Source organism: Manis javanica, chromosome 1, assembly GCF_040802235.1.
Source record: "Manis javanica isolate MJ-LG chromosome 1, MJ_LKY, whole genome shotgun sequence".
Lineage (NCBI taxonomy): Eukaryota > Metazoa > Chordata > Mammalia > Pholidota > Manidae > Manis > Manis javanica.
The window spans coordinates 85,535,817-85,560,498 of NC_133156.1; the positions used below are offsets into that span (position 1 = coordinate 85,535,817).

At 33.8% G+C, this 24,682-nt stretch overlaps 1 protein-coding gene across 2 annotated transcripts in view; it reads left to right on the forward strand.

The window, feature by feature from the left end:
• The window catches only part of EDIL3 (EGF like repeats and discoidin domains 3), a 388,593-nt gene that overhangs the window by 127,661 nt on the left and 236,250 nt on the right, over positions 1-24,682 (forward strand). Inside the window, exon 3 of one of the 2 annotated variants that reach the window (XM_036998532.2) lies at positions 23,303-23,332. The exons of the other annotated variant lie outside the window; for it this stretch is intronic. Within the exon in view, the coding sequence (XP_036854427.2) occupies positions 23,303-23,332 (30 nt within the window). The remainder of the gene's footprint in view (positions 1-23,302; positions 23,333-24,682) is intronic. 2 annotated transcript variants of the gene reach the window in all.

The window sequence follows — 24,682 nt, forward strand, 5'->3', positions numbered from 1 at the left end:
AATAATTACTTTTCTAAGACTATAAGTAAATGAAAAAAATATTCCCACTACATTGTTCTTCAAAGTCTTCTCAAAAACTTTGCTTTGCAAATATGATTAGTCACTGATCACATTTCAAATGGATTCAGGGTAACTTCCGTAATTTCCAAATAGTTCCCCATTAAGGAAATAGCTATAGTTTAAGTAATTTAGCAGTATGTAAATTTGTATAGAGATTTTTCACTCTGATTAAAGGATACAATGATTAAGTTTGAAAAAATTTCTATATGTTTTTACATCAGTACCAAAAAGAAACAGTGGACTATATGTGTTCATATAGGAAAAACAACTGTGGTTTACATTAAAGTTCTGTCAATCAGCACTTGATAACTTGAAAAACTTGGAAATTTTGATGGCTTTTGAAAAGTAGTTTTAACTAGAAAAGTAATAGTGTCCATAGTAAAGGATCAGTTTGTTACTCATCATTGTACGAAATGCACGTAACCTAGTGCCTTTATGCATAATGGGAGCTCAAAAGCTATTGGCTGAATGAAAGAACAATTAAATAAGACCATTAACTTGCCATTTTTGGTCATTAGTTATTGGATTTTAATGTGCTTTATTTTTTAAATGTGTTATTCTTGTATTATTTTATATTACTTTAGTATGAATATATTGTATCTGAAAAAGTTAATTATATTATTAATGAAAGGTATTTTGCTCACTTAGTTCATTTCAAAGATAATTCTTTCTTAAATCTTTTATTAACTGGCTGCTATTTTAGGAGTTTTGATTCAGTGCCATAGAAATAAAACTATTGTAACCACTTTGACCCAGGTACCAAATATGTACAGTAAGTTTCAAAGTTTAATATGAGAATCATATCTTCAGGAAAGCCTTTATCTCTGAAGAAAATTATAGTCATAAATATTCCTAACAGGAATATATGAGCAGAATAAAAATTTAGTGTTGTATTTTAAGCCCACTAACCCCAAATTGGCAGGGCCTTAGATTTGTAGTATATAATATTTTTGTTGCTACTGTGTAAGAGCCAATTCTGGAATTGAAGAGGCAAATATATGTAAATAAATAAGACACCATTAGCTTCATAAGATTTTTAAAATAAATATTTGAATACTTTGGATCAGATTCTTAAACATGAATTCAACATTTGTCATTTTATAAGAAGAATGATACAATGGGAAGCAAATTTAAAAACTCAAAACACTGCAATATTCCACATAGTTCAATGAGACTTTGGGGAATCAAATGCTTATAGAATTAAGTTTTACTCAGATACATTATTATATATTAGTAAATATCCCTAATATTCAGTAATAGGATAGTTACACTGTTTTCTTGATATGTTGTAAGCAACTTCTTTCTTCCATAAGGTATAATTAGGAGTTCTTGGAAGAAATATGTTCAGTTCATATTTGCTTTGTCATTTAGCTTAGCATATGAGTTATGCCAATTCTAATTTAATGTACTGGTTTAATAATATTAAAATAATTTTAAAAAATAACTGCCCTAAAGTTACAGTGTCTTAAATACAACTTGGTTATATTATGAAATAATTTTTTTTAAGGATGAGAAGATAAGGGGAAATCAAATACACCTTTCAGGGTAGATACCTCTTCAGGGCAGACATGTTACCTTACTTGTCTTCCTACTACTTCTTTATCCACTCCATATTTTCTTGCATATAGTAAGATAATTCTAAGTAATTATTGGATAAAAATGCTCAGTAGCAATACCTTTTCTATCTAGCTTACCTTATTTTTTTAAATCGTATTTTAAACCTAATTAGTGGGACAAAATATATGAAATATTAGGTCATTAAAGACTATCCTGCCTTTTTAGTGTACAAAATCTGCTTTGCTGCACTATTTTTGTAGTTGTTTCCCTGTTGTTAGGTTGCACAGTGCAGGAAGCACAGTGTATACTAGAATTCTGTGCAAAAACAAACAAAAACACAAAAGTTGTAGGTGTTATAATGTAATCTCTTAAAAGACAAAAGATTTGAACTGTTACCATTGCTGTATTTTTACTTACACATTAATCCCTCCCAAAGATGGATCTGCATCTAAGGTTTCTTCTAACCTTTCAAACTATATAAATTTGTGCCTCTATAAAGTTCTAAATCTTATTTTTAATTTTCAAAGGAAATAAAAATAATCTTGTCTATATTTGCTTAGAAAAACTTTCTTTTTTTTTCAAGGTAGGAGAGCCAGGGAGACTTTTATTGAGAGATACAGTGAGAGGACAGACAGAGCTCCCGGCTCACACCAGGAGGGGACAAGAGAGCCCCAGAAAAACTTATGTTTTGATCCCACTTTAAAAAATTATTTTTACTCTGTTCATTCTATAATCAAATACTCCCTTTTGTAGTACATCTGGAAAGAAGGAGAATTTCAAACACATGCTATTTTTAGAGATAAAACTCACTTCTTTATTTTACCTCAAGTCTTATTACTTTGCTGTAACCTTGTTTTACGTTCTGATGCTACTTACTTCAAAAGAAGTCCTCATTCAATTCTGTGCTTTTATTCTTCCCTCTTAAGTATCTAATGTCAGATGAGCACAAAGCACTTTACTACATCTGCAATCAATCCTCACATCACTTACATCCAATATTATGTGTGGGGGCATGGAGAAATTCACTTTCTCAGATTTGTGAACTTCATTCATCAAATAACATTGCTCTTCCTTGGAAACATCGCTTTTTCTTGGACTTAATTCTTGACCTGTATGTATACTCCCATATCTATTATACTTCTCTCTGTCTCTGTCTACCTCTCTCCCACATGCATTTCCCTGATACAGAATAGCACCACACATCAATGTTCTCAGCTTTTTAGAGTTCCTATGACTCACTTATGATATCTACAGAAAGCACTAGGAAAACATCTCTTTGAGCAAAGGAATGAAAAAACAAAAATTACTTCAAATTTTCATATTTGAAGACACTACCCAGATTATCCAGTGTTTGCACAGATGTGTACTGGATTCTGCCTCATTCAGAGAATTTGTAGACAAACCACCATTTGTTAAGTCCCAGCGTACTTCCCAATTAATTGTCTGCTTACATTCCTGGTTGGCACTGTGTAATTTGGAGCCAAATCTTGGTGTATCTATTTCATGCAGCAATTTCTATTATCAGTGAAAATTTTAGAGTTCAAATATGGAAACTTTGGGAGTTATTAAATTGTCCAATTTCCACGGTATAATTCTCCTTTGTATGCCATAAGAGTAATCCAATAAACTAGCAACAAATATAAACTTAAAACTCAAATATGTAATATATTAATGCAATCAAAGAGAACAAAATAAGTGGTTCATTTTTAAAAAAGAATATCTTAGTTTTCATTTATTCTTAAATATTTGTTGAAAACCTACTAAATAATAGTTACCTACATAGTAGAATGCAATGGTAAACAAATTTACAGAAATTGCTCTCTAGCTAGGAAAGCAGATAAATAAACAGATGAATATCATGAGTGTTGTGATAGCAGAATGATGTGGAGCCATACGAATATAAAGCAGGTAGGACTGTCTTAAGCTAGGTGTCAGGGAATGCATGCCTACATAAGAAATAACATCTTGACAAAATTCTAAAAACTAACTTCAATCTAGCAGGCAGGAAGCAAAAATTATTCCAGACAAAAATAATTTTTAGAAAAGCAGGAGATAACAAAAGTCATGATTCTGTGAGCTGGAAGAAGTTGTGTGTGGCTAGAACTTGGAGATACACGGTGGCAAAAATGAGTCTGGAGACGGTGATGATGGAAGATACTGCAATCTTGCATGATGTTTTAAGGATTTGGGCTTTATACTAACAACAGTGGAGATCTGTATTTTTAGAAGATCACAATCATTGCCATAAGGAAGAAAAACAGCAACGAAGCACAGAGTAAGGCAGGGGAACAATTTGAAGACTTCTGTAGAAGACCAGGTCAGAGACGATTATCTTGGGCTGGGGCAGTGGAGTAACAAAGGGAACGGAGAGGAGACCATCAATAAGTATTTAAAGGATGTGAAACATAATTACTGGTGACTTGCAGGTTTATAAAATGAAAGGGGTTGGAAAAAAGGAAACATAAACAAGAACCATTTCCAGTTTCTGGTCTAAGCAACTGGGTGTCATTTACTGAGATACTGTAAATTGAGAATACAGTGGAATGGAAGGCAGGAATAAGTACAGTATTTCACATATTGAATTTGAGGAATTTTCTAGACATTAATTAAGAAGTCAGATATACATCTGTATGTCGTAATTGTACAGATAATTATTGATGCTCAGGGAATGTATCAATCTGCCCAGAAGCAGAATAACTTCTGAAAAGAAGAAAGGACAGTGAAATGGAAACCAATAAGAGGTTCATCAATAATTAAGCAAGAGGTAGAGAACCTTACATCTATAAAGAGGTCTGAGAAGGTAGGGTCAGGGAGATAGAAAAGAAGTCAAGGAAGTGTTGTACCACAAGTTAAGGGTAAACAGTGTTTCAGGGAATGGATAATCGGCAGTATCAAATACTATGGAGAAGTTGACCAAGATAAACATTTACTTTAATTGCATGTGACTTATGGATGATCTTGCCAAAATCGGTTTTGCTGGAGCTATGGAGAAAGAGCTTGATTGTGGCACATGGTAGAATTAGAGGAATATTTTATTTTATTTTTTGTTTTTGATATCAGGTTAGTCTCGGGCTTTTATTTTTATTTAATTTATGTTTTATTGAAATATAGTTGGTATAAAATATATTAGTCTCAGGTATATAACAGTGATTCACAAGTATATACATATGAAATATATCATGATAACTATATTTACCATCTGTCACCAAAATATTTAAAATATTTTTTACTGTATTTCCTATGCTATACTTTTCATCCTTGTGACTCATTTATTTTATAATTGGAAATTTGTACCTCTTTATCCCCTTCACCTATTTTGTCCATCCCTCTGCCCCCAGAAGGAGATTTTAAACGTGGTTAAAAATATAGGGGAACTTCCGCAGTTTGATAAAGAATTTCTACAAAAGTCCTATAACTAAAATCATACTTAATGGTGAGAAGCTCAAGGCTTTCCTACCTAGATTAGAAACAAGACAAGGATTCTCTCTTTCAGTAGTATACTGAAAACAGTAGTATATTATTCCTTTTCAGAATTATACTGGCAGTACTAGCAAATGCAGCAAGACAAGAGATGGAAACAAAAGGATACATATTGAAAAGGAAGAAATGAAATTATATTTTCAGAGATAACATTATCATCTGTGTAGAAAGAAATCCTAAAGAATTGATCAAAAAGTCCTAAAACTAATAAGAACTAAGAAATTATAATAAGGTTGTAGGATGCAAGATAGATACATAAAAAATAATGAAATTGAGATAACATCATTATTTTGGAATGGAGAGAGAGGACAGTAACTGAAAGGGGATTGGGTTGAGGAAGATTTTTCCTTTAAAATGGAATTATAATGTCATTGTAATTCAGAAATATGACATAAGACCTAAGCTTGTGTTTTACTAAGAATAAACTATGTTAGATGATTCATACTGATATTTCAATAATATGTAGTATACATATTTATATACATTAAACTTATTAAACTGAAAACAAAGGATGTAAACATTGGAATGAAATTTGGTAGTTATTTTAAATCCATCATCACTTTTAGAAAAAAATTCAAACTACTGTGTTCTGAAAGTAGTTCAGTATAGGGTAACAAAGTCAGCATATCATTTAATTTGGAATTCTTCCTCTTTGTCCTCTCTGTAGTTGCATTGGCTTCTCACCAGATTTCCTCATTCAGAAAAAAAGTAATAAACATGAAGGTGCTTTATCTTATTCTATCCCTTCCAACTATCATATTCCATCCAAACTTATTTTCCTTTGGGAATTGTATCATTTTTCCAACATGAATTCAGTTTCTTTTAAATTTATGGCTCTCAATTATCATCACTGCTAATCTGTCCACCTGCTTTCATTTCATTACGAGTAATTGGTTACACTTACCCCAGAAACATAAAGTCTCTCATAAGAACTTAAAGAAAAACACAACAGCATGCACTGTAGATCTTGCCCTGTGAATAGCCATACACATGTTTATCTTGAGAAGTTGATCAGTCTCAGAATATCAAGAGTGTAACAGGCTCTGTCCAAAAGATTTCTTGTTAGTGATCATGAAATATCAGAATGTTAACAAGCTTTAAGGAGATCTCTTGGGTAGAGTCAGGCTATTTCTAGATTTATGAACTTTAGTTACCAAATGAGAGAGAGGGTAAATTTTAGTTAAATTATTCATATATTAGATGAAATTATGAGTAGTTGTCAGTTTTTTTCCCTTTAAGATTATTTCTTGGACTAAGGAGGGATAGTTCATGATTGAATCCATATTTCTAGAAATTTTCATAATGAGAGCTGTTCTGCATGGACTAAAATAAGTTTCTCAAAAGCTGCCAGTCATGGATGATTGCTAAGAAATTTCTCAGTCAAAACTAGAGTCAAAAGGATTTATTTTCAGAATTATATTTTCTTACTTTTCTGATAGCAAGAAATATATGTTCATATAAACACATAGACTTGTATAGTTAAGATGACAGTCAATAATTTAAGGAAAAACTTTTCCACTTATTTTGTATATGTTTATAGAAAAGTACTTTTCTTTTATATAGTAAATATTTCCATAAAATAGTGTATGAATGATTAGCTTATTAATTTAAAAATGTTTCTACTTTATTTTAATTACAATGACTAGAATTTGTTAACTTGCAATTCTAAGCCCTCACAATTTTATATCAATTCAGAAAAAAATATATAGAACAGCAAAACCTTAGAAAACATCAGGTACAAAAATCCTTTCTTGCCCAGAAAAAAGATCAGAGACAATTCCAAGTTGTGGTAAAGCTTTTATTTGTAAGAAAAGACAATGTAACACATTTTTTAAGAAGTTGATTCATGCCATCTTAGCCGTTGTTTTTTTGTCTGAAAATATACCCTTCCTATTAATAAATACTTCTGTGGGTGAACTAACAGTGACTGTTATCATTAACATTTTTCTCCTTAACAAATCACAGATTTTGTGGATTTAAATAAGCAATCATTTATCTCACAATCTTGTAAGTCAAGTAGATGCTCTGGTTGAGGGGCTCAGATGGGATGGCTTGTCTTTACTATCAGGCTTCCTTACATAGTGGTGTTGGAAAGATCCCAAGAGAACAATCAAACCCAAATTATAAACACTTTTCACATTTCAGTTTGTGGCACATTGGCTAACAACAACAGTTTTGATGGGAGGGCCTGCCACTTTATATTGCAAAGGGAAGGGTACAAGAAGGGGAGAAATTTATTATTACTTTTACAATCTACCATGGTATGTTGGTTGATTTTCATTTGACTTTTTAAGTTTTTGTTGGCAGTTCTAAACATTGATAAACATATAGATATGTTTATTGATATTTATTTTTATGGTACTAGTTGTGAATACAATCTAATTTTTTATAAGGGAGGAAAAAGTAAAAACTCTATTAAAAAAAGTTGATTATTTTCTGTTCATTTTAGGAAAACGTACTGATAAATTAGAAAAGTGAAAGTGAAAAGTGATATTGTCTTTTTATTCAGGTTCCAAATAGAATGGCACAGAGTCAATTGTGGCACTGCCAAAACATACAATTCTACACATTTATAAAAATGAAAATTATTATTTTAAACTGATAGGCTAAGTGACAAATGTAGTGTAAATATCTTGAAAATTTTTCTCTTCAAGGTTGGGTATTTTCATGAAAATAAGTCTAAAGGAGACTAACAAATGACTTATAAAATAGTTAAAAACTGCCCAATACTCTTTTAACACCTTTCATACTGTTAATGTGGTTTTGTCTTCTTTACTGATTTTCAACAAGAATCTATTTCTTGATTCTAGCAACTACACCTATTGTTTCCTTTTAATTAAATTAATTATGCAACAATACATGGTATCCCAAACCGAGCAAGTAATTTTAAAACATTATTTAATGTTTAATAAATGCCCTATTTTTGACATTTATGTTGTATGCAAATTTCCTCTATTGTAAACATTTTGATAAACACTCTTGTACCTATATTTTGTGTACATTCACCATTGTCTCCTTATACTAAATTCTTAAAGGTAAATGGTTGGGATGAGAGTTATTTATGTAAGGATTGTATAGGAAAGGCTAAACAGTTTATCTTGTTGAATTTATAATGCAAAGAAAGCTTAATGGGCTAAGATCTACTTAACATAGTAATGTAGATTTAGGGTCATTTAATTTTTATAATTGAAGGAGCAAAATATACTTGGAGAGCAAAAAAAAAAGAGGTTGTAACCTCATTAAATATATTTTAAAATAACATGAAGATTATACCCCTTTTATTTTCACTTAATCAATTATTCTATACAGCCATAAATCATTTAAAAAGGACAAACTATAAACTGATTAATGTATGTCCAGTTTGATAAAAAATATGAGAAAAAGGCTATGCTCTAAAATTATGACCAATAACAGAGGGAATAGGCATTTTATCACAGAGACCTTAAATACTGGCTCTGAAGCATCTAGAATATGGAGCATACTTAGGAAACTGGATGAAGAGAGCCTAGGAAGATTAAATAAAGGTAGAAAGTGGGGGAATGATTAATATCACTCTAATGGAAAGTGAAAGGCTATTGGATGAAGGAGATTTGCTCTTATCTGTTCTCTTACCATTAGTTTCACAGAGGCTAGAATGAAGAGAAAGAGAAGAAGCATTAAGAATTCGGTGTTTTGATAGGTTGAAATTTATTTCTTAGAACTATTAGAATTTTCTATAGTATTGAATATTAGTTCAACTGGTTAATCAACAAATTTGTTTGGCACCTACTATGTGCTAAAATCATGTTATTTGCTATGAGGAATTACTAGAGTAAAGCATAAGGGTTACTAAAATGAAAGAGGAAACATGAATCTTTTCTCAAGGAATTTCAAGTAAATGTCATGTATTAAAGTTTACTTGCCTACAGTCCCTGGAAGACAGTTTCCTGGGTGACACCCCAGGGTGATTTTGTACTCTTAATTTTTTGTCCAACATATGTCAAAATATTTATGTGAAGACAAATTCTGTAATCCATATTATTTAAAGTACAGTGACAACACAGCTTTTAAACAGGTCACATAATGAGAGAGAATTTGGGCAAAATCCTTTCCAGAATATATTTTTCCATTTGAAATTATAAAATTCATGAAACTGTGATTTAAAATTTAAAACAACCAATATTTATTGTTATCTTTATCTTAACCAAGCTTGGAAAGTAAAGTAGGGAGGATACATTTCAGTCCCTTAGGAAACAATAAAACCAAGACAAAGGTGTTTTCTCCAGTGCAAATCCTGGGAAAATACAGTAAATTTCAGATAAACATTAGCACCATCTTTGCATGGCATGTAGTTAAATCCCCACAATGTTGTTCTCTGGTAAGATTTTAATTGAAAATGAGACCCCAAGTGCTTCAACTGAATCATAGAGAGCAATTGGGTACAGAACTCATTACTGTTACCACATTGGCACAGAAGCTACCAAACGTTTTCAACAGCACAGCTGTTGATTGTATCAACTTGGCTCTCTTAAGATGATTTGGCTCCCCAGGCAATGGATAAATTGGGGTGTACTGCAGAACGTGCTCTGGCATCTAAGGTCAACTTCTATTAGTTATTCACCTATGTAGGGTGAGCTATGCTATTCTTCACAATGATTTCTTGACCCCTAATGTCTGTGGTAAGGCACCCCTGACACCCAGGCAAACTGACTCTCAGGCTGTTCCTAAGGAACTTTGAAGGGGCTGGGCAGATAATGCAATTTACCAGTTGCCATAATGCCAAGGACTTTTTTATCTCCACTCTTTTCCCTTTAATAGTGTCTTGTATTTTTAGGGTACTCTATTCATTGAAATGCTAACTATGTATATTGTCATAACCTTGGAAATAAACAGTTGCACTAATACCAATCTCAGTGTTCAATGGGAAAGTAATTCTGTAATAAACAAAATGACTAGATCAAGGTTATAGATTCTTGCTCAAAGGCAGGAAGAACAGGTGTTAAATCAAAAATTGCTCCATGCTCTTTCCACAGTTTTGTGTTTGTGTTCAAGTTAAATCGCCTGTTACACATGGGGATGAATACTTTGAAACAATGAGAGAACATGGAGATATAATAATTAATAGTAATAATAATAATAATAATACCACCTTTAATTCCAGTGTTGATCACACACTCCCTTGGAATTCTGTAGGAACATGTTCTCTCAAGGATTGCATCATGGTGTGGTTGTGAACCCAGCCAAACTGAATTCAAATCCTGGCTCTCCTATTTACTATCTCTGTTACTTCAGACAAGTTACTTAACTTGCTGATGCCTTAGTTCCTTATTTGGAAGATCAGGGTAATAACAGTACTAATTTCAAAAGGGTTTTGTTCAAATTAAATAGTTGGTATATGAAAAGCTTTTAGACCTTTCGCTTAGACAGTAAGGCACTTAGACTGTAAGTGCCTGGCTTATGATAGCTGTATAAGAATTATAAAATATGTAAATATAAATAGTTAAGTGATACAGATAATTCAAAGGCTTACATGCAGAAATCAAGCTTCTATGTCCCTGAATATTCTTCCATTATTTGATCCATTAATAACATTATTGAAGTGTCCAGTAAATCCTGACCTATTATTTTTATGTCAGGATTTTTTCTGCTTGTGCTTGAATATGCAAACTGAGGGCAATTTAGCTGTCAGATTTTAATTTTTCAAAAATTTCTTTTCTTCAATGTGTAATTTGACAAGTCACCTCATTCAATATGGGAAAAAGAGAACCCTATGTTTTATTACTTGAAAACCAGGAGTAATGTAAGTAATGCTTGCATAATTAGGAATTGGCCCTTCAGGAATATAGCTTTCTTTATGCTTACAGCAAATAACTGATGAATTGATTTTTCTTTATAAGACTGTAAGATGGGAATCCTGTAAGGGTATAATAAATACCAAGTTGGAATTTATGACAACATATTAATATTAGGTTCTTATATGTGATAGATCAACAATAAGCTTTTAGGGCATTGAATAAAGACAGAATCACAGAGAAGAAAAGAACATTGGGATCTTTCGTTTAGTGAACATTTTTGAGCATCTCTGCAAAGTTATTCCTTACCCTCAGAGGCTAATCTCCCCTTTGTCTATGACCCCAAGATAAAGGGCCTGCCCTTGAGATACTTACATTTAGGAGGGCATTATAACACACACCCAGCAATAGTCTTTACACAATGAAGAAAATAATCAACCTAAGAGGAGAAAAAGTGCTATAGGAATCAAGGGAGGAGAGGTCCCTTGGAGTCCTAGAGATCATATTTTATGGCTGAGACAGCTCTTGTGATGGGCTGTGATGGAAGTGTAATTCACCAGTAAAGTTCTTAGATAGGAACATTTAAGCAGGTAAAAGGCACAGATGAGAAACTTGGGAACCTTCTGAAGAATTAGCATTAGTAGTTACCAGATTATTTGGTGTTCACAGGAATGGTTGGAAGCCAGCCCAGGAAGGCAGTTTAAACCTATATGGTATAGAACCTCTAGTTACCCTCTTGAATAATTCCCATAGTAGAGTTTTCATGTATCAACAGAACTGTCCCAGGAACATGATTCTATAACTTCTTTGATAATACATTATTGCAGCATGCAAACATTATAAAAACAAAATAACACAAAACTCTTAACTGAACAATACTTGAGGTAACTTTTAAGTACTACCTCAGGCTTTTCTTTTGAGGTTTTTTTTCCTACTACAGTTTTATTATGCCTCCAAGATAAATCTATTTTTTATTCATTAATTATTGTGATTATTTTCAGTAAGACTTGGCCTAATAGGTAGTTGACTTGGAGAAGGTTGAGTGTGACTTATTCACTGAAATGAGTGTGATTTTAACCTAGAGTTTCTAATCAGAAATTAGTTTCTGGAAGAAACAGTTACAAAGGTTTAAAGACAGTTTCCAGGAGACATTTCTATGGCTTGAAGTGTCAGCTGACATGTGGAAAAGCCCATGAGAAGCCACAAAATATATTCATCTGGATGGACACCGAGCCCAGGACACTAAGGAATCTGTTTGAATGAAGGCAAATGTTTGATTTTCCCATTTGCAGACTGATCAGCTGTATATGAAACACATGCAAACTAGACTCTTTCATAGAAAGATTGGAAGGATACCTTTAAGGCGTTGCTTGGTTTCTAAATTTGCATTGTTTTCTATTGCTAAGATATTTTTAATATTGCCTGCAGGCCAGTCATAATCTCCCTTGACCCCAATCCCAAGCATGACTTCCTCTTCCCATGTCTCTCCCTGCGTTTTTTTTCCTGTCAGATCTTGCCATCAGACAAGGACAGAGATAGGATTAATAGTCCCCAGTGCTTTAGGAGTTGGTCTAAACGTGCAGCTGGAAGAAGGAAGGAAAGAAAATTCATTCTTTACTGTTTTAGTAGCTAATACAATGTTGGATTGCTAGTTGTAATACAGACACAGGGAAAAAGCATATACCAGTAGTAACATCTCTTCCAGAGATCTAATTCTTGCTATAAAATCTCATTTTTGTTGCTACAATTTAAGAGACCTTGAGAAATTTTTCAAGAAGAAATTAACAAAAATGATGACAAAGGTATATGCCATAATATGTTAAATTAAGTGGAGATGTTTATGTCAGTTAAGAAGAGAATTATGGGGTATATGATAACTTTTCTCATCTTCAAATATTTGAATGGCTTGTATGTCAGAGAAAGAGCCACATTATTCCATTGTTTTCCAGAGGCTAGCTCTGGGAGAGTGATGTGACATGTTCTTTGTGAGATCATGACTTCCCTGTCACTGGAAGTTTTGAAGCAGCATTTAGATTTTTGGTTGGCCTTGGGCTAAGTGACCTTTAAGTTTGGTTTAGATTTAAAATTTTATTTTTCAAAGTTGATTACATCCTGTTTTCTGAACAGGCTATTTCCTAGACTGTTTCTTGATGGTTTGGAAGGGTAGAAATTAACAGGGCACGTTCACAACTTGAAAATAACCTCAAAGAAAAGATGAATAGCACTCAGGCCCTCCCTAAATAGCCCTGCACCTTTATTCAGTTTCATTGTCTTACAGTGAGACCTGTCCACTCTTCATCAGTTGAGTTCTTTAAAGACACTCCAATTAATGGGAAATTTAGCCTCGGGAGACAAGTTTTGCAGATAGGGAAATTATACTGTCAATGTCATTTGATTAACACATGAATGTGGATACACTATTTTCTTCAAGAAAGTCCTAATGATTCTGAAAAGAAAGCATTCAATTTTAGCTTCTATTTTAACAGGCAGGAGAAAAAAACCCTCTGTAGCAGTCATTAACTCACTGCTGAATAAGTCAGAGGCACATTAGATTAGTCAAATTCTGTGGAAGCAAGCAAAGGCTATGCTTTACCTCTTATAGTTAGTGTCCTTGGGATGAGTTCAAACCACAAGAAAAAAAATAATTCCCCTTGACCAAAGAGAAACAGATAGATCCACCAGAGATATCTCAGCTCTCTTCAAGTTGACCTGCCCACTGTTTTTTCCCTTTGTCTTTTGAGTTTCAAAAAATATTTTAATTAAGCTACATCTGTGGCTCTATATTTTGGGACACCATCATTTCAAACCCACCATAAAACTCTGAATTCCTCTTTGGAATAAAAGAAATGAAAAACTAATGATATTTTACTAAAGTGCTTCACAGATTTCAAAAGTGGTAAAAACTGATGTTTTAAATAGCTATAACATGTTAAATACATGCTTGTGTACACACACACACACACGCATTATATACTAAGATTTTGTAATGAAGTAATTTTATATCCTCAAATAGTCACTATTTTTTAAAATTTTTAGGTTTGTATTACTTAATGTAAGAATGTTTTCCATATTCAACACTAAACATCCATAGTGGGTAAGGGGTGATGGGCAGGAAAATCTATTAGTCTAAGGCTGTGTCTGCCCAAGCAAAGAAGCCAGCCATTTCTTTGTCTTTGTGTCTTGGGCTACTTGGACCTGGGATACTGGAAGTTTTACTTGGTCTTTATTAATGGTACCTCTATTGTAAGAATGTAACTTTCATAAGAAGAAGGCACAAATATACTATTGTCTGATATATTGAAGAAGTATATTACAAGAGTGGGCTGATGACATAGAAGAGGATCATTTAAAAGTTTTATTTACAAACAGTGAATATTTCATACTGTGTTTAGGATTATGTGCTCCTATTTATTTAATAAAATTATTTGGTTATTTATTTTTGTTTCATATTTCTACCACTACTCAAATGGAGTCTGATTGTTCATTGAAATATTATTTGTAAGAGAGAAACCTGTGAATCCATCCATATTTCATTGAATAGTGATTTAGTTAAATAAATTGTGGTGTATCCATAAAACAAAATATTATTCAACATTGTCCATATTCATTAATTATATTGAAAATATATATACACTATATTAATGACAAAAGTAGGTTATCTATAATGTCATTCTTTTTATTTATATCATAAATGAATAATTATTATATACCATTTATATGTACATGTATTCTGATGTTTAAGTAATTTTACTTAAAATTCAGTTTATGGTTTTTAGTTGGCAATTTAAATGATTTAATAAATACACTTCTATTTCCTAAAGCAAACCATAACCCATTGTAACAATTGGGTTTTACTTTTTGCCAAACCCTTTGTCATAAAATCTTATCTGATATTAACATTTTATTTGCAATGATTCTGTGGTTTCTTTAAGTGGATGCTGTCTTTGAGATTCGTGCCAATATTGCTGATCTATTCATTACTTACTGGTTTTTTGTTCGTTTGGTTTTAGCAGATTTGTTTTTTAGATTAGCACATTTGTCCAGACCTATGGAAATGAGCTGAGGTTGAAGTGAGTTGTTTCCTACACATAAATAAGGCAGAAATTCACAGAACATGAGTCTGATGGTGTCAGTTCCTTTCCATCAGTTGCTGTGAAACAGAATGACGGGTGCTTTTCACCATTAGAAATTCACGTATGATAAGCAGATGACCTCAGCTGCCTAGCTTCCCTAATCATATGAAACAGCATTCTGATTACAGAATTATTCCCCAAATTTTCAAAATGGTTGTGAATTAATTTTATTATAAATTGATAAATATGAGCAATCACTTATATTAACTTCTGATCTGCTTTATCCCTTGCCAAATTTCTTCTATTCGTCCATGAATTTTCTTAAGCTAACTTAGGTTTCACTTCCAATCATCACTTTGCTCACAATAATGTAAAAACAGCTATTAAATTCACACACTGGACTTCACTTTCTCAACTCTAAAATTGGATAGCTCTCCAAAACGATTTACTAAGTATCAATTATATGCACTGTACAAAATTAAAACATAACCGTTGCCCTCGAAGAAGGATAATGGATAATGTCCAGCTTGGAAACAAGACTGGAAAACATTGCCATTTTGTTTAGAACTAGCTTTAAATTACAGTTTAAAAGCCAGTGGGGTGGGGGGGGGGGTAGAAGGGATAACTATAAATCTGGAGACTAAAGTATAAGAATTGAGGGTGGTGAGACTTAAATTCTGTCTACAAGGATGGGATGGATTTGGATAGGGAGGAAGGGCACACTGAATAAACAATGTCAAATCACCTAGCTTAAGTATCTTCAGGGCTTCCTTTAAGTAGGAAAATATGTCCTAATTATGTCCCCAAAGTTTCTTTAGTACCAACTGGGATATGGATGTTAGCTGCTTGTATTACTTCCCAGCTTCCTAGTACTCTGGTACTTTTTTTGCTCAATGGCAAAAAATGAAATCAAAGCTTCCATTCATTCTTTATTATTTTCCCCATTTGTACCTCTTTCTAAAATGAGACAATCACAAATGTACTGCTAATTGCTATTAACTTGATTCATTGTGTAAGTGACTTGTAAAAAAACCCTTGTGTGCTATATCACTATTATACATAGAAAGTGCATTTTGTGGTTTCATTTTAATGAACCTACTTAATTATGAACTGTAGTTTGATGCTTTTTGAGTTAGTTTAAAATGACAGATTTAGTTTTTCATGAAATGATCAGTGGTCATTAGTTAGAGCAATCATTGTCTTTTTTTCTTTTTTTTGTAGATAATTATTTTTTATTGAAGGGTAGTTAACATACAGTATTACATTAGTTTCAGGTGTACAACACAATGATTCAACATTTATATACATGATAATTCTAGCTACCAGCTATCACCATACAAAGTCGTTACAATATTTTGACTATATTCCTTATGCTATACATTACATCCCAGTTACTTATTTATTTTACAATTGGAAGTCTATACTTTTTTTTTTTTGAGAGGGCATCTCTCATATTGATCAAATGGTTGTTAACAACAATAAAATTCTGTATAGGGGAGTCAATGCTCAATGAACAATCATTAATCCACCCCAAGCCTAATTTTCGTCAGTCTCCAATCTTCTGAAGCATAACGAACAAGTTCTTACGTGGAGAACAAATTCTTACATAGTGAATAAGTTACATGGTGAACAGTACAAGGGCATTCATCACAGAAACTTTCAGTTTTGATCACGCATTATGAACTATAAACAATCAGTTCAAATATGAATATTCGTTTGATTTTTATACTTGATTTATATGTGGATACCACATTTCTCTCATTATTATTATTTTTAATAAAATGCTGAAGTAGTGGTAGGTAGATGCAAGATAAAGGTAGAAAACATAGTTTAGTGTTGTAAGAGAGCAAATGTAGATGATCAGGTGTGTGCCTGTAGACTATGTGTTAATCCAAGCTAGACAAGGGCAATAAAACATCCACGGATGCAGAAGATTTCTCTCAGAACAGAGGGGGTGAGGTTCTAAGCCTCGCCTCTGTTGATCCTCAATTTCTCACCTGATGGCCCCCCTGCGACTATGCCTGTCTTAGGTTGTTCCTCCCTTGGGGAATCTTACCCGTCTCTGGCTAACCAGTCATCTTCCGGGGCCATACAGGGAACTGTAAAGTTGGTAAGTGAGAGAGAAGCAATATTGTTTGAAAAGGTTAGCTTTTTACTTCTTTGCATATTTATGCCCTGTGGCTTCTATGCCCAGCATTTGTCTTGAGGTATCTTTACCACTTGGACGAATTATGATACTCGGTGATTTTCGATATGAGGCACGAATTCTACTAAAGAGTTGTAATTAGGAAGGAAGAAGAAAAGCTATAGAAGTAGCATATGGAAGAAAACATGGGAAGATTGATTATTTCTTTGACATATCTTCTTGTAGAGTAACTTCATCATGTATAGGTTTTAAACTACTCATTAAATTGTGCACACACATTAACATAATGGGAGTACAGTTACATAACCAAAGCAGACCTATAATTACCAGCCATCTCCAGTGAAACCAAGAAAACCAGTTAGGCACCTTAGGCATTTGTGAAAACTTATCTATGATATGGTGGATATTGTCCAACTGAACTTGAACAGTCTGAGAGAAATCAGACAAATTAAAACAACCCATTCCTGGGGACTGTTCACATCCCATATGTTCTTTTAACAGTAGATAGTCTGTAGTTGTAAGATTTTGAAGTGTTACAACTTGCACTTCTCCTAATTCTTGGTTGAGTTCCAACAGTATAGATCCAGTCAAATTTGTTGTTTTACTGTATGCACAGGCCAGCTTAGATATCTCCTTCTTCATTCCCATGACAAGTCCAGGAACCGGTGGGATGAATGCAGCTACAGCTGTAGCAGCGCCAATTATTGTCTTTTTAACCATTACTTCTTTCTCCTGCCCCAAGAAAGAAAATCTTACTTATGTGACTGTATATAGTTATATAAGTTATTATATGGAGATTTATATAAGTAAAACATAGATGAAGATGTAGGCTTTCTCTTCGGTCAATCTTGTATCATAGCCTAATGAAGCATTTTATTGAATAACACAGAGGACTGTGTTAAATATTTATGCTTATTTTCTTTCTTTCTTTTGACAAATATTTATTGAACCTTACAGTGTTGTAGCTACTATTCTGAAAACCATAGTTATAATGGAGAGCAAAAAGGCACAGCCTTGCTCTCATGACACTCCTAATAGAAGAGACTAATAAACATACAAATAAGTATATACTTCCATACCAACTACATGTACACATAATTATATGTATTACATATTATAAACTGTTCTCAAAGACATACCATCCTCCAAATCCCGCACAGGAAGCAAAGTGCATTCAAAAGACTGATAGAGAAGACTTCATGATTCTCTGAACATTTTCTGTGCTAATACATTGTCTGCTGCTCCTCACTGTGATCCAAATATTCCGTAGTTCTGGGAGTGTAGAGTTGACTACATTTTATGCTGTCTAAAGTCTCTGCCCAGGAAAGACTAACACTCATCTTCATGCTTTCACAAGAAAAAAGTTGGAAGCGACAACTTTTAAGTCCTGAGGCATGTCCTCATTGGGCCATTGGCCAACAACAAACAAATCAACAAAAACACTAAAACAAAGACCATATAACCCAAAATCTCTTTCTAAATACTTCCCTGAATACCTCCAGAAGCAACTCCACAGCCTACCTAAAATGACAGAGTTCACAAATTTGAAATGGTAATTTACTCTTTGCCATGTAATCACACACACACACACTTAATAGCATTTAACATCTGGGCAGGCAAGAATAATCATGCATAAATATCATCAATGTTATTTTAGCATCATTGCAGTTGAATAAAATATTGTCAGAGTACAAGGATATATTTTTGTTCTGTCTATGGAAATAATGAATTATTACATAGATAATTGTATACCTGCAAGGCATATCTGGTACACAATTAACTAGATTTATAATATAGCAAACAAAGTGATCCCTAAGTCAATATGAACTGAATAACATCCATATGTAAAATAGATTATAATATACTAAGAAATATATTTTATGTAATTCTTAATGAGCTTTTCCTTTTTGGTGGCGAGCCACACTGGGTGTAGAATTGTTTTGAATGGATGGAATTTGCAAGTTACAAAAGTTTACTTAAAACACTCAAGGATAAGACAAAACAGGAGATACAGGAATTGTTGAGACCATATAAAGAGACTAGAGCCTGTCCAATGAAGAAGTATGTGTCTTCTAATATTATATGTATTTGGGGGTAATACACAGTTCACTGGATTTGGATAGTTACTGCATTTGACAGCTGATCCTGTGGAGCAAAGGTAAGGGGGGCGGGGGAAGGGAAGGAAAGAAGGAACAGAAGGCAAGCGTGCAGGATGCCCTATTCTCCTCTTCCAAGCACCAACCCAGTATGTGAGCATGTACACTGGCAGGCTGTCCTGAAAAAAACAGTGACCAACTTCAAAATGGGTGGAGTAAGTTTATTGTAACAAAAGGTGGTAACAATCCTCTATGGAAATTAAGCACTGAAACTCAGCTGCCCTCTGGAAGCAGAGCCTGAGACAGATCATCACGTGCCTCAGAGATAATTAATTCATTTTGCATTCTATTGTATTTTAAATAGAACAACAAAACTGGTTACAGTTGTAGCAGAATGTCTTTAGGTTGCAAAGAGAAAACACAACCAAAACTAGTTAAACAATAAAGTGGAAGTATTTTTCCTTAAAACTAAAAGTCTAGAGTTAGGTTGGGATATGATTCAGTGGCTCAACAATATCATCAATGATCTAATTCCTTTTTCTTTTCCCACTTGCCTTTGAGCAGGATTGGCTTTTTTCTAAAGCTGTCTCCCATTTTGGTTGCAAGATGTCTACCAACTTATTTATTTAAAGTAGAGAGAGAGAGAGTTCCAGTCATTTTTTAGAATAATGAGGAACCCTCCTTTCCAACAGTTTCTCCTCACTCCAACACACACAAACCTGGCCTTATGTATCATTGTCTCCAGATGGGTCATATACCTACCTAGACCAATAACTGGCTGGGAAAAGGAAAAAGATTTACTTAACTCTGAGATATAGATCCTAAATCCAAAGGAAGAGTCATCTTCTCTCAAGGGATTAAGATACCCAAATAAACCTGGAGACATTACTAGAAAAAGAGCATCAAAGTTGGTGAAGCAACCACAGTATATATTGCAAAGGGTTTCCAGTAAATCTGCTAATTTATTGCCACAGTTCTAACAGTAGGACTGATGGCTCTTTCCCACTTGAACAGACTTTGAGGGGTTAGAGCCATAATTCTCAACATAACAGTCACCTGCTAAGACTTTTAAAAATGCAGAAACCTAGGCTGACACCCAGAATTCAAATTCAGTAAATCGAGGGCATTTTATCAGACATCCAGCATGATTCTGTTAAGGGCAATGAGAGGACCACAAACAGTATAAATATATATCTGATATTCAGAATTTAGCTAATTTTACTGCCTGTTTTCCTACCATCACCAGGATGGTACATTCTTGTACAATGTAACCAGGCAGGCTGATGCAGAGTTACTTGTTTATTTTTGTTTTGCTGGGTGCATGTGTTTTTAATTTCCAGGATTAGAGGAACTTGCATGTGATGCAAGCATAGAAAACTTGCATGTGATGCAAGCACAGAATTCATGAATGATTTCATGAATTCTAAAAGGCGCATGGGAAGAGTGAAGAGCGGTTTGGGTAGCACGACATTACCTTCTGTGATACTTATTTCACATAAAGGTCCCTAAATTGGCCACTAATTCTGTTTGTACTTCAGGGACTCTAGCCGCCACCTGTTGTTCATGTTGCTTTGGTTGGTAGTATACACTTAGCCTACAAAGCCTTCTTTGCCAGAGTTAACAGAAACAGTGAATTCATACTAATACTAACTCTTATGTATGTACCTTTGTTGAGAGTGTGTGTGTGGTGTGTGTATGTGTATGTATTTTAATAGTATAAATATTTGTTAGTGATACACATTATGAGGAGCCACCACTATGGAAATGTTGCATAGAAATATAATTCTGTACAGACTGTGTACCTACTGACTCTGATATTGTTAATTTGTTACAAAGATCTTTCAGATATTACAGGCTTAAGTATAGGCTGGTGCACTACTTGCCCAGGAGGCTTTGGTTTTAAGATGTTCTGATTGCTGACTTCTATGAATTTGGAATTGTCCTTACTTCTGTGCTTGCTAATTCTTTCCTAAAATTTCTTGCTAACCTGTATATAAGAGAGGAATAAATAAATCTTAGCATCTCTAGTCTTTATTCCTTAGGCATCACATGCTTAGGATGTTTTGTTTAACCACATTAACTATGCTTAATAACCATATTGGTAGGTAGATCTTACCTACCAATGTCTAACCCTGGATTATAAGGGATTTGAAGAAATTTCTAAGGGAGATCCTTATTTCTTAAAGGGATTTCTCCCCCAGCCCCTGCATCCATTTTATTTTTTCCTTATGCTTAAGTCCAACTAACGTTAAGATTGGGCCAGTTACTGTTCCATAACCCTTTCTCTCTTTCTCCCTCGTTGTCAGCAGATGCTGACTTGGGACTTTGGGAGATGGTAAGGCATAGTGGAAAGTGTTTGGTGTTGAAGTCACACTCACATGAGCTCAAATTCAAATTGAGCTTAGACAAATTGCTCAGTCACTCTGAACCTCTGTATCCTGGTCTATGAAATTTTCATTTCATCAGTAACTTTATAAATTGAGTTTACCACATAAAATGACCAACCGTAAGTGTAAGTTTTTTTTTTTCTTTTCCATTTTGAATCTTCAGACACTTGCTAACAATGACTCATCTAAGTCAGCATTTCTGTAGGCCCCGATGGTATTTTCTTAAAAGGAAATTCCTGGAAGCTACCAACAGTTGTCCTCTTTGAGCATGTTATGATATATTTTGAACATGATAAAGCAGCAAACAGGTTTTTAAATATTTATGCCCTCCACGTCATGCATGTCTAGTGTTTGCTGTCTCCATTTCTTTATGTGCCAAGCCAAACAGTGTGAGAGGCAAATACTGTGTGGACACAAAGTAAGCTTGTCTAATGTGTACTCTGTGCATATGTAAATAACCTTAATGGAAAGGGTGTAGACCACTTCCCAGTTATACAGTGATACCTTGATTAACGAATCACCTGGGAACAGAGTTCCTTTATAAAGGAATTCGGCTGAGTAAATTTTTATTTTAAAACTTCATGAATCAAATAAAATATACTGGCTAAAGTCATGTAACTTAGCACTACTCTTCTGGATAAGCTGTACTTGTGCACAGAATGGAAATACCTCCTCATAGAGCATGTCTATTAGTATAAAGGTAAAAAGGGGGCTTCTAGGCAAAATTATGAGGCTGCTTCGGATCAACTTTTTTTGCTCATAACCACTGGGCTCCATCCCCAACATGTGCAGCAGTGGCTTGTTACCCTTGGAGTCTTGCTACTCTCAAAAATTCTGTCCTTTTAAAATAGGAATCAAAATAATTCACCTTTAAGTTATAGTTCATGTCACCTTATGTTGATATTACTTCGTAATATCTCAATCCTGGCTACAAGTTATATACCATTGAAAGAGATTCTGATTTTATTGGTTTGAGCTGGGGCCAGAGTTTGGCATTCTGATACTGATTCAGGGTTGTGAACCACTGTGTTAGCATAAAACTGTGTTTTCACATCTTGGCCTCTTCTTTTATAATACTCGTTTATACGTGTGTGGGCTGTAGAACACTTGTGTCAAAACCACTTGGAGTCAACTTTTAAAATGTGAGTTCCTGTGGCCTACCCACAGAATCTCCATTACTGAATCTTCAGATGTGTGTTACACATACGTTGAGTGTGTTTGTGTGCACTCCCCATCTTATTTCATTTTAGTTTGAATGTAATTATTATAATTATTATAAATAATTCTGTTTAAAAATATAAACTCTACATAATATAAATACTCTACCATCACCACTCTGTGGGACTTTTCTGTTTTCAAAGAGGAAGTAAAAGTCATTTTTGACAGTCAAACTTTTGTTTGATCATTAGAAGATATAAATAAGATCAATTTTTGCATAAGGAAAGGAAAATAAAATTCAGACAACTGAATGATCTTTTCTAATACAAGTTTTAAAGTATGAGTATATAAATGTTAAGTTAATGTGAATATCCATTAAGCTGTCATTAATTATGTAAAGGCAGATTTCAAATGTATAAACAAAACTGCAAGTCAGGGACTTGAGGTCATTGTCTGGAAATGTGAAATATATTTATGTTCAATCTCAATTTCTCTCTCTTTCTCCTTTTCCCTCTCCCTCCCTTCCCTGTCTCCCATTCTCTGTCCCCACTTTCTTCTTTTCCTCTTATCAAAGCATCAGAAGAAGAAGAGCCAACTTCAGCAGGTAAAGTTCTTATGCTGTATACATTATGTCTGTTTAATTTCATGCCCTTAACAATGGAGACTCAATACTTTGAAGTATATATTTTTTATGATTTCTACCAGAAAACTGTTTCATTTAATTGCTTTTTATTTCTTGGACCCACTATGCTGTCCCAGACTAAATGATGTTGGTAATAAGTTTTAAATAAAAAGAGAAAAGAACTGAAAACAGACTATCACAGAGGAAAACATAACACAAAATATTACATCAATGTTAAAGAGGAAGGAAAGCTGGAAATTAAAAACATTGAGAAAAATAGCAGAAACTAGTAAAATGAAGAAAAATAGTAAAATCAGAATGAAAAAAGGAAAATGATAAAATATGTTTTCAGAAATTATGACCTTCATGATAACATACTGTATTATCAAACATGTAACTTCTTGAACAGGATATTCAGTTACGTTTAAGAGTAAAATTCATGATCTTGCCTCAAACACTCTCTTTACTTAAAAACATTTTACAGTTGTAACTTAATGATACTGAAACCTGGCATCCTGACTCTTTTCCTCATCGACCTGATCAGCATTTATCAAGCACAGGCTCAGGTGTGAACTAAGTACTGTGAAAAATGGAGAGAGTAGAAAAGGCATGGTCATTTCAGCATGATTCTAGGACTGAGGGATGGGTCAAAGAGACATACTGGGAGCCTAAAGCCCAGACACACCTATCAGGATAAGGTAGGCAGCACAGCCAATATGACTAGCAATGAATAAAAGGCCTAGGCTAACAGTCATGCAACATCATGAAAAAAGGAGATGCAGCTGATAGAGGCTGGTCCCGAGAAGATCTCAGCACTAGATTCTTTCTTAGGCAAGTACAGTTGACCCTTGAACAATGCAGGGGTTAAAGGTGCTGAACCCCCATGCAGTTGAAAATCCATGTATAACTTTTAGCTCACCCAAAACTTAACTACTAATAGCCTACTGTTGTTTCCATAAATAGTCGACTGTCACATTTTTTGTATATGTATTATATATACTGTATTTTTAGAATAAACTAAGCTAGAGAATTTTTTTTTCAAATTTCACAAATCTCCAGAAAGTTTTCCAGTATATTTATTGAAAAACATCCACATACAAGTGGACCCATAAGAGTTCAAAACCATGTTGTTTAATGGTCAACTGTAATTGAGGAAAGGACTTATGCCTAGAGACAAGGAAAGAAAATGGTTACTGAAACTAATGGACAAAATGGGGCTTGATTTTATAGGCAGTGGAGAATCTAGCCAGTTACTGGAACTCAGGTACAAGGTAAAGTTGTTTCAGTTCATATACCGAACTTATTTCAACTGGAAAAGACCTCTTCATTTCT